The sequence below is a fragment of the Semicossyphus pulcher genome, unplaced genomic scaffold, assembly GCF_022749685.1.
Source record: "Semicossyphus pulcher isolate SPU_LCO1_2020_fin unplaced genomic scaffold, fSemPul1.0.p SCAF_1, whole genome shotgun sequence".
NCBI lineage: Eukaryota > Metazoa > Chordata > Actinopteri > Labriformes > Labridae > Semicossyphus > Semicossyphus pulcher.
Window position 1 is genome coordinate 5,419,446 of NW_027211603.1, and position 9,201 is coordinate 5,428,646.

At 41.7% G+C, this 9,201-nt stretch overlaps 1 protein-coding gene across 1 annotated transcript; it reads right to left on the reverse strand.

Moving 5' to 3' along the window:
- Nucleotides 1-4,352: 4,352 nt before the first annotated feature.
- LOC138589438 (carbohydrate sulfotransferase 1-like) lies at nucleotides 4,353-8,064 on the reverse strand. The gene is made up of 2 exons (XM_069659710.1): nucleotides 7,760-8,064; nucleotides 4,353-6,108 (listed from the first exon to the last, which is right to left on the reverse strand). The coding sequence occupies exon 2, from the start codon at nucleotides 6,060-6,062 to the stop codon at nucleotides 4,776-4,778; it is 1,287 nt and encodes a 428-aa protein (XP_069515811.1). The 5' UTR covers nucleotides 6,063-6,108; nucleotides 7,760-8,064; the 3' UTR covers nucleotides 4,353-4,775.
- Nucleotides 8,065-9,201: the final 1,137 nt, after the last annotated feature.

Below are 9,201 nucleotides of genomic sequence, written 5' to 3' on the forward strand. Positions count from 1 at the left end.
TTCAGGGGCTTCTGAGCCATATGTTCAGCCCTGGGACACAATAAACAACACGAGGAGCTCAGCACGGGCCCAGAGACACACTGACACAAAGACACATGGGAAGCAGACTGCAAACTGTGTTCAGGGGTCAGGCATGTGGACGAAGTGTGCCATTAGCCACTGTCCAGTGTTAGAAGCAAAGGATTGGATTTATAGCTTTAGTTCAAAGGTGTTCATTTTCAGCTGCTGAAATGCAGGACTATTGATGAACTGTCCAATAATATTAATTCTTATCACAGCAAGTAGATGAGATATAAATGACACAGCCAAAACACAATTGGGTTTAAGGCTTCAGAGGCAAGTAAGATGTTAAGATTAAGTCCACTTTCATGTCTTTAACAAGGCTACAGGAAGCTAAAACCAGGAACTGAAAATGGGAAACTGTGGGAACCTACCCAAGAAACAGCTGATAACAACACAAAAAAATAGTGAACTAAAGTGTTAAGGCGTCAGGTTTTGCACAAAATAAAGGTATAGGATCTATCTGTTTATGTTCTTTAGTAGTGCTGCTGTAGCATTTTGTTACCATAATAAGGCTAGCTGTTCCCCCCCACGGTCTAATATTTTTGCTGAGCTAAGCTAACCAGCTGCTAGCTTAAAAATACAGCTTTAAAATACAGACATAAACAAATAAGGTACTAGGTTATGAGATTTAGAGGTGCGCCAACTGGTCTCTGCATTTTGTTACCACCAGACACAATAAGGCTAGCTGTGTCCCCTTCTGTTTGTAGTCCTTTTGCTGAGCTAAGCAAACAATACTGTAGCTTCATGTTAAATATACATAAGTAAACAAATAAGATATGTTATCTTTAGAGGTGCTGGTATTTGCATTTTGTTAACACCAGACACAATGTAGCTAGCTTTACTCTTTCTCGTGCTTTTGCTGAGCTAAGCTAAACTGCCACGTAGCTTCAGATTAACATACAGTCATAAATAAATTGTTAGGGAGATTAAAAGAGGCTGTTCTTTGATTTTTGTCATCACCAGACACAGGAAGTCTTGCTGGATGCCCTAAATTTGAGACTTTTTGCCAAGCTAACCAGCAGCTAGCTGTAGTCCAGGTTTAGCTGGTATTTGCATTTTGTTATCCCAAGACACAACATAGCTAGCTGTCCCCCCTTTCTTGTCTTTTAGCTAAACTGCCACGTAGCTTCCTGTTAACATAATGTTAGAGAGATTAAAAGGGGCTGTATCTTTTATTTTTGTGACCAGACACAATAAGGCTTGCTGTTTCCCTCCGTTTTATAGTGTTTCTGCTGAGCTAAGCTAACCAGCTGCTCACAAAGCTTCATGTTTAAAATAAAGACGTAAACAGATAAGATAAAATGTTAGCGACATTTAGAGGTGCTGGTATTTAATTTTTGTTGCCAACAGACATAATTAGGCTAGCTGTTTCCCTCTGTTTTATAGTGTTTTTGCTGAGCTCAGCTAACTAGCTGCTTGCTATTGCTTCATGTTTAAAATAAAGACATAAGATAAAATGTTAGCGACATTTGATTTTTGTTGCCATCAGACACAAGAAGTCTTCCTGTATCCCCTAAATTCTAGTCTTTTTGTTCAGCTAACCAGTTGCAAGCTGCAGCTTGATTTTTAAATGCAGAGAAAAGAGTGGTATCAAACTCCGAATGAAACTCTCAGATGGAAAGAAAATAGGCACATTTCCAAAAATGGAAGCGTGTTTCTTAAATTGATAAAAGAGTAATCATATGCTGGTACTCAAGCCCCGCTTTGCAGCATTTTTCAGTTTCTTAAAATTAAAAGTATGCCAAGCACATCCAGAAGATTCAGAGGTAAAGTAAAAAACAGAGAGTGAGCACTGAAGCAAAGGAACAATCCCCTGAGATCTCGGTAAGAAAGAAAGAGGTGGATGATGGAGGAAGCACAGGCAGAGGGAGACGGAGGGAGAGAGGGAGTTTGCCTCCAAGCCTCGGCACAGAGGAGGATCAAAGGTTTGTGCTCTGCATCACAATGGACATCCGGTCACCAATACTGATGAGCCCGGGTGTGATGCTCCATTCACGGAGCTTATATCTTATGGGTAAACAAGTGGTCATTGCATTGAAATCAATAGACTTCTTTTCCCTTTTGTAATTTCTGCATCATCTGCAGTGATGACATGTGAGGAAATCAAACTTCAAAGTCAGGATTGTGAAAAGTTCACTCATTTATCCAAAGTATCAGTGTCACAGTCGCCCTATAGGAAGGTGGATGTTTAAACCAAAGTATTTTCTTCTCATTATACATTAGTTTAAGCCTTGAAACTTACATTTCTTGTGACAAACTGGCAATAAAAATGTATTCTGCCCCTGCTCTCGCTGAGAATCCGCCCCGTTTTCGTCCACTGCATATGAGCCAATTTTTAAATGCAAAACACTGGGCTGTGAAAGCTGTTTACTCTGCATTGTATATGTGCAGCTGTGTTTTCCTTGACAGTTTCTGTGCTACATAATGCAAACCCACATTCAGTTTAAGCTGCTACACACAGAGCACAGCATGAAATGATCACTAACTGTTGCCACACTAACCACTGTATAATCTGGTAAACATGCAGTTGAATGCAAACCCACTGTGGGGATGTTTACCAGAACACTGCTGTTTGTGCCAGTTTGGGGTCGCAAAATTATATTTACTTTAACAGCAAAAATGGTCGAAGAGCCCACCAATATCTAACAGCTTAATTATAGTTCATTTCATGGGAAAACATACTGGAATTTATTACAGCTTTATTTTGTGCTTCAGTTCAGGAATATTATGCAAATTGGAGCATTGGAGTTAAAGTAATAATCTCTAAGATTTTAATTTAAAAAAATGTCCGTTAAGTCTCTATCTATCGCCGAATGAGGCAAGACAATGGTGATTGAGCCTATGGCTCACTGATGAAAGCCTGTGCATTGGCAGTATTACAGACTGGGTGTCTGTGGCGACTTTCACAGAAAAAATCACAAGCTTGTTTTCACAAATGTTTTCCATCACCCAGCAGTGGTTGGTCTGCCAGAGAGGGTAGGCAGAGCTTTTCCGGTCTCTGCAGGCGTTGCGAGTAAACAGTAATCTACTATGGCTGAAGAAACAATGAAAAGATTGATGACTACAGATACAACTTAAAAAATAAGTGAAAATCCAGAGAAAAAGAAACAAACTCAACGCTCAGATGAAGTCAAACTGTCAGCGAGGAAAATCAAGAGTAACAACCGGAGCCAGCCGTGGACGCCACACATGCTGGGAGGTGTGCTCCCACAATTACCGTTAAATCACCACAGGTGCCGCCAAAGATAACTAAACTGAAATCTTCAAAATTACCACTTCAAATGATATAACATTATGTTAAATATTTTAGCAACTGTTCAGTGTGTTCTGCATATTTAAAGGAGTAGGACCAAAAGGACTCATAACTCTACATGACTGTAGTGTTCTGCACCTCAGCCCTGATTTTCAACCCTTTAACATTACATGGATGAAACTGCACGCCAACTGTTCCTATGATGATCAGAGGATTTGTACCAGATTATGGACGGTTATTACTGTAATACTCTGTTTATATGTGGCCTAATGTCGATTAAATTGTGGATATGGTAGTGTTGTGTAGTATGAGCTTTCCACGTATCCTTGAGTAGGGGGAATATGATGTGAAACCTGTTCTACAAAGGCGTACCTGCCTCAGTCATGAATGTTTCATGTGGAAGATAAACATAAATCCAGTGTGAACTGTCAAAAGAGCTGTGGTATTTTACTTGAGAGAGAACACATTTGCTATTTTTGTTCCTGGATATTTTCTGTTTTCATACCTGCGCTGCTAACACGGTACAGTAAGACCAAGGATTTCCTCTCCTGTTCAATAGATGAGTTTCATTACATGTTGAAGACAATGGCGTAAACATTTATAACCAACTGCAAAAAAGGCTGTCGGTTTCACTTTGTAAATTATATAGAATGAATAACATCTACAAAATAAGAAATAAATAAAGAAATAATAAATAAAACTGACAAATTCAGGCTTTTCTCAAATGTTTCAGTGTCTGCTTGTATTAGATAAACGTCTACATCAATGTTTTAATAGTGTAATCATCTTGACAAATGTGACGTATCCTCTAAATAGCCAGAGTAATGAAGATTTCAGCATTACCTCTCATTAGTGTGTGTTTGTCTATCACAGATGGCTGTAAATACTCTGATGAAACACTTGTGACATCCAGTGGGATTCTGTCCCTTAAACTTGAGAGCCTATTAATTGTCTGCAATTATCGTCTGCAAGCGTGGCATCTGTCAGAAGTAATTCTTCTCTTCCCACATGGATAGAAATGCCATGGTGGTAAAGGTTGACTGCGACATTCACTATTTATTGCACAGTAGGGCTTGTACAGTCCAAATTTGCCATCACAGGTCTTAAAAAAAAGAAACACATCTGATTTACCAAACCTCTCCCAACTCCCATCGTTGTATTTTTGAGTTTTGTTGAAACAATAACTTGCATACAGGAAATTAATGAAGACAGTCCTTTGTCTTGTTTCTGTTCATGAACGAAATAATTGAAACATTTGTAAACTAGCTTACTTTGTGTTTAAAGTGTGCTGTTCTGCAACATGAGGGAGTCATCCATAGGTCCCTAGGTGCATTCAGAATATTTAAATTTAGTGCAAATTTGAAGAAACAAAATTACAGAAACAAAACCAACAAACTAAGGAAATTATAAGGCAACAATTATAAATATATCAAAAATAGTCATTAGAGAACTATCTTTGTTACAAAAAAGGTACAAAAGTTTTGTCCTGTACCAGTGAGAGGGACATGTTTTTCAGTTCCTCCACTGATCTCACAGCCTTGTATCCCAGCTGGTGGAGTACTTTCTGACACACAGTCTGTGTGTATTCGACCATGTCATAAGACAGTTTCAAACGCCAGCTCTCCGCGTTAGCTGCCGAGTCTCTCACTGTACCAAACTTGTGTTTTGCTGAGGGCTCATTGCTGCCCCGAGTGTTTGCGTGTATCCAGTCTTCCACGTTTTTATCCATAGGCAGCCCCAGGTAGTCATAGATCTCCTTCGTCTTGACAAGCGGATTTCTGGCCAAATCCTCATAGCGCACCAACATGTATTTCCCTTTCAGCCAGTAGGGATGACTCAGACCGGTTGAAACAGAACTTAGAAAGTCTTCACAGACAACCGTGAGCTGACTCAGGTCTAAATTATAGGGTCGTCTCCCGGTGGCCCTCCAAATACGCCACAGACGATATGTATCCCTGAATGTCTCAATCCGCGATGAGAGGATACCACGCGGGTCTCTGACGAGTTGAATCACTTTAATGTTCAGCCGTGGGTCTTCCACCAAAGCTCGAAGATCTCCGATCTCAGGCACCCGAACGATTTTGATCGCCACGTGCCGCTTCTCTCGGCATGCCTCCGTAGCTAAGGTCATGTTTAGAGACGCACATTTCTTAACACAATCCCCTTCCTCCACATTCACATCAGCAGGACCAAAGGCATCACATACAGGTTGCTGGCACAACGCTCGGCTGGCACCGCGGCGGAACAGCTTATCAGTGGTGTGGTTCGTGGGCGTCGGTTTGATATAGCTCTCCAGGAAGTAGAGGTCACAACCGTACAGGCTACGCAGGAGGTCTCGACTGGCGCCCAGCATCACTCGCCGGTCTGCAGCATTGCGGCTGTGCGACAGACGAGGAATCAGTGTGGTCTGAACATGATAAAGAGGCTCAAACAGGTAGAAAACCTCCTGGTGCTGGTTGAGCAGCTGGCCAACAAATGAGGAGCCGCTGCGGGTGGTGGCCAGGACCAGGATGTGTGTTTTGCGTGTGGCATTGATGGAAAAGTAAGGGTAGTCGTCGCAGCCTCCACCGCCGGCTGCGCCCCGCTCAAAGGGCGGTTCTGTCTCCTGGCCCCCGAGACCACAGTTCTGGGGGCTGGGCAGCGGGCACAGCTGGAAAGGCTTGGAGGTGAGTGTCCGGATGGCCGTGTACTGGATGGCAATGGAGGCCAAGGCCAGTAGGATCACTGCCTTCCAGGAACATTGCATGGCTGAACCACTTCATTTAGACACGGCGGTCCATGCCAGGTCCTCCCTGTGAACAAAGAAACGTTTTGGTCTTTTATTCTCATTAGATTTGATTTGTTATATCATTAGTTTATCTTATCGAATATCTTTCTATGTGTTTATACCCAAGCAAAATACCTCAGGGTAGATCACACAGTGCAACAGAGAACTGAAAGATTACAATAAAACTAAATATTCCAATTAATAACTAGTATCATGATTGATATGAGAGCTAAAGTGAGCCATCAGTGGGTTTAATATATTCACTTAGCTTGGGTAGTTTTTATTTATGATTCTAGGGCCTGGAGGCTTTCTGTTCATTCACTCTGGCAGTTATGTTAAAGGCAGCATTGAAGATAAACTATATACTAAATAAGAAAAGAACAAGTCCTAATTAAGATAGCTGTAAGCCGTGAATGCAGTGATTTAATCATTCAATTTGTCTCCTGTGTCTCCTCCCGATGCTGCAGCCTCATTTCAGAAAATCAAAATAGATAAAAAGGAAGAGCTCTGAGCGCATAAGTTTTGGTTCGTATCCAATGAACTAACGCTCAGTGCCAGAAACATGCACAGCAGCCCACAGTGGATTTGAAGCAAAAGCAGGCTGAAGACTGAATCTAAAAATGGCAAGACACTTTTTTTTTTTTTTTTTTTTAAATATCTTCATCCTGAATATCCAAATTACAGTTCTAGTTGTAACTCTTTAAAGGGCTTTATGGGTTAAAAATGCACCAAAACTTATAATATAATTATGAAAATAGATAAAAAATAGAGCACCGAGCACAATATAATAAACAATACTGCAGCACACCCTACACATCCATACTGGCTCTGTGTAATCCAACTTGCCTACATCTAATTCAAGGACCTTGTTTGGCCTGATTGAAGAGTCGATTCATTGTGCTGCGTTCCACTTGTTCATCAGAAGGAGAAAAACAAAAGTCTTATCCAGCTCAGAGAGGTATACAGAGTAGTTTAGAGTCTAACTGTCAATGTCACATCAAGGGGAAATGATGCTGGCAGCAACGAGTTACACCAACACATAAACAAAATCACTCCCATTTAAGCTTCTTTTAAATAACACTGTTGGGCCTCATGCAGTGAGCTTTGATTGTGCATGTAAAATAAATGCTCCCCATCATCACTTCAGAAGCCATGCAAGAGACTTGTAACATCCCCCCCCCCCAAAAAAGAAATGATGCATAGGGGTATCTGCTCTGCCTCCTGAGCACAATGTGGAGGAAGGCTTCTTTAAAAATAACATGCCAGAACTGTTTCATAAGAGCTGATAAATATCTGTTTCCCCACGCACCGCAAACAGACACCACAGCTTTTTGTTTGTGAGATGTTGATGCATACTCTGTTGTTACAAAACACTGACTTCTATGGTCACATATTGCAACTTAATCGACTTATGCTGTGCATACTCTTCTAATAGAAATGCATTTGGAATAAAAATACTGCAGCGGGGAACAGGTTATGTCTCCTGACAGAGATTTTCCGCGATGCAGACATCCACACCAACGCTGCGATAAGACAACATAGCACAAATGAAAGCATCCCACCCAGCCGCAAGTGCTCCAAAAAGATAATCCCTGAAACAAAGCCTGCATAAATCATCCGATGTGATAAAGCGCTTTAATAATATGCTGTAAATTTACACTTTGTTGTCGTTATACCTTGTTGGTAGTTGTAGTATTCTCATGATGCGCGGTACGTCCATGAATCACGGCTGCTTTCGTTTAGTCCTCCGTTTTCCATCGTGCGCTTCCTCTTCTGTAGGAGAGAATAAATGCGCCTGAACGATCCGTATTTTCCATATAAAGGTTGCGTGAGGAGGTTGAAGTTCAACGGTTGCTTTTAGATACAAAAAGAAGCAGAGAAAAAAGTGTTGGGGCAGCGTCAAAGCAGGCTGGTTGAGTTGATATTACGCAGCCCAGGCGGTGAGACTGACCGGAGAAAGCGACAGCCGGGCTCCGCTTAAATGATGCGCAGCAGAGGCTGAGAGTGTGTGAGGTACACAAGGAGCGACTGTCTGGACCACCCCAGACCCCTCCCCCTTTCCACCTGCCTCTCCCTCCCTCTCTCTCTGCTTCTCTCTCTCTCTCTTTCACACACACAAACACACACACATAATCATCATCCTTAGTCTCTTGCCTGCCACATCACACACTCCCAGACCCCCTCCCTCCCCTTGCTACACACACACACACTGAAGCAAATCAGCTCTTTCACCCAGCCAATGTGGCAGCTAGTTCACACTGATTCCATCAACAGTTTTCAATTTGACTTGTATGCAAATGTTTGATTGTTTTGCATGAAACTATTACGTTATCTCCCTTCATGAATGGAAGGTTGTTTTCGCTGACTTATCGTGAATGTTATCCTTCCTGTATGATTCAGCTGAGAAAAGAGCACTGTTGCCAGTTATTTCAGGGAGTTTATGGCTGAATTTTCCTCTCCTGACTTTGACGTGAACTCGTCACATCAGCAGGAGCGCCCTAGGCTCTGTGATTCTGCAAAGCCCTTTCTCCAGGGCTTCTGCAACCCATTTAGTTCTACAGAAGTGGGTGAACCGATGATGAATATGACTGTGCAAAGTGCATGCAGGCTTCAGGAAGCAGGACTAAAATATCAACAGAAAGAAGGTTATACGATGAGTAAGGAAGAACAGAGAGATGCACAAGTCAAGCAATGATGTAATGACAAAGATGTGTTTCTGAGCAGATTTAAAGCTACAGTTATGTGGGAATTCCAGGCCTTTGCAATATTCCAACACGTTATACAGTGGTAGCACTTTCTAATTAGGCTCCTTTCATAAAAAGGACTTATGAGTAGCAATGTTATTAGTGGCTAGTGTATCATTTTATGTTAATGTTTTATTTATAACTCATGAGAAATTAATTAGAAAACATGTTTTGCTGGTTGTGAAAAATATCTCATCCTTCTTTAGCAGCAGATTCGCGGTGTCCTGACGTGTAGACCCCTCCTACAACTGACCGTTTGGCCAATGAAAGTCTGGATTGCTTTAAAAACTTAAAGCAGCAATTCACCCCCACCGTTTTCCAGTCAAGGACATTGACCGCTGCAGGTGATGGCTCAGAGAGGTAAAGAATCTGAA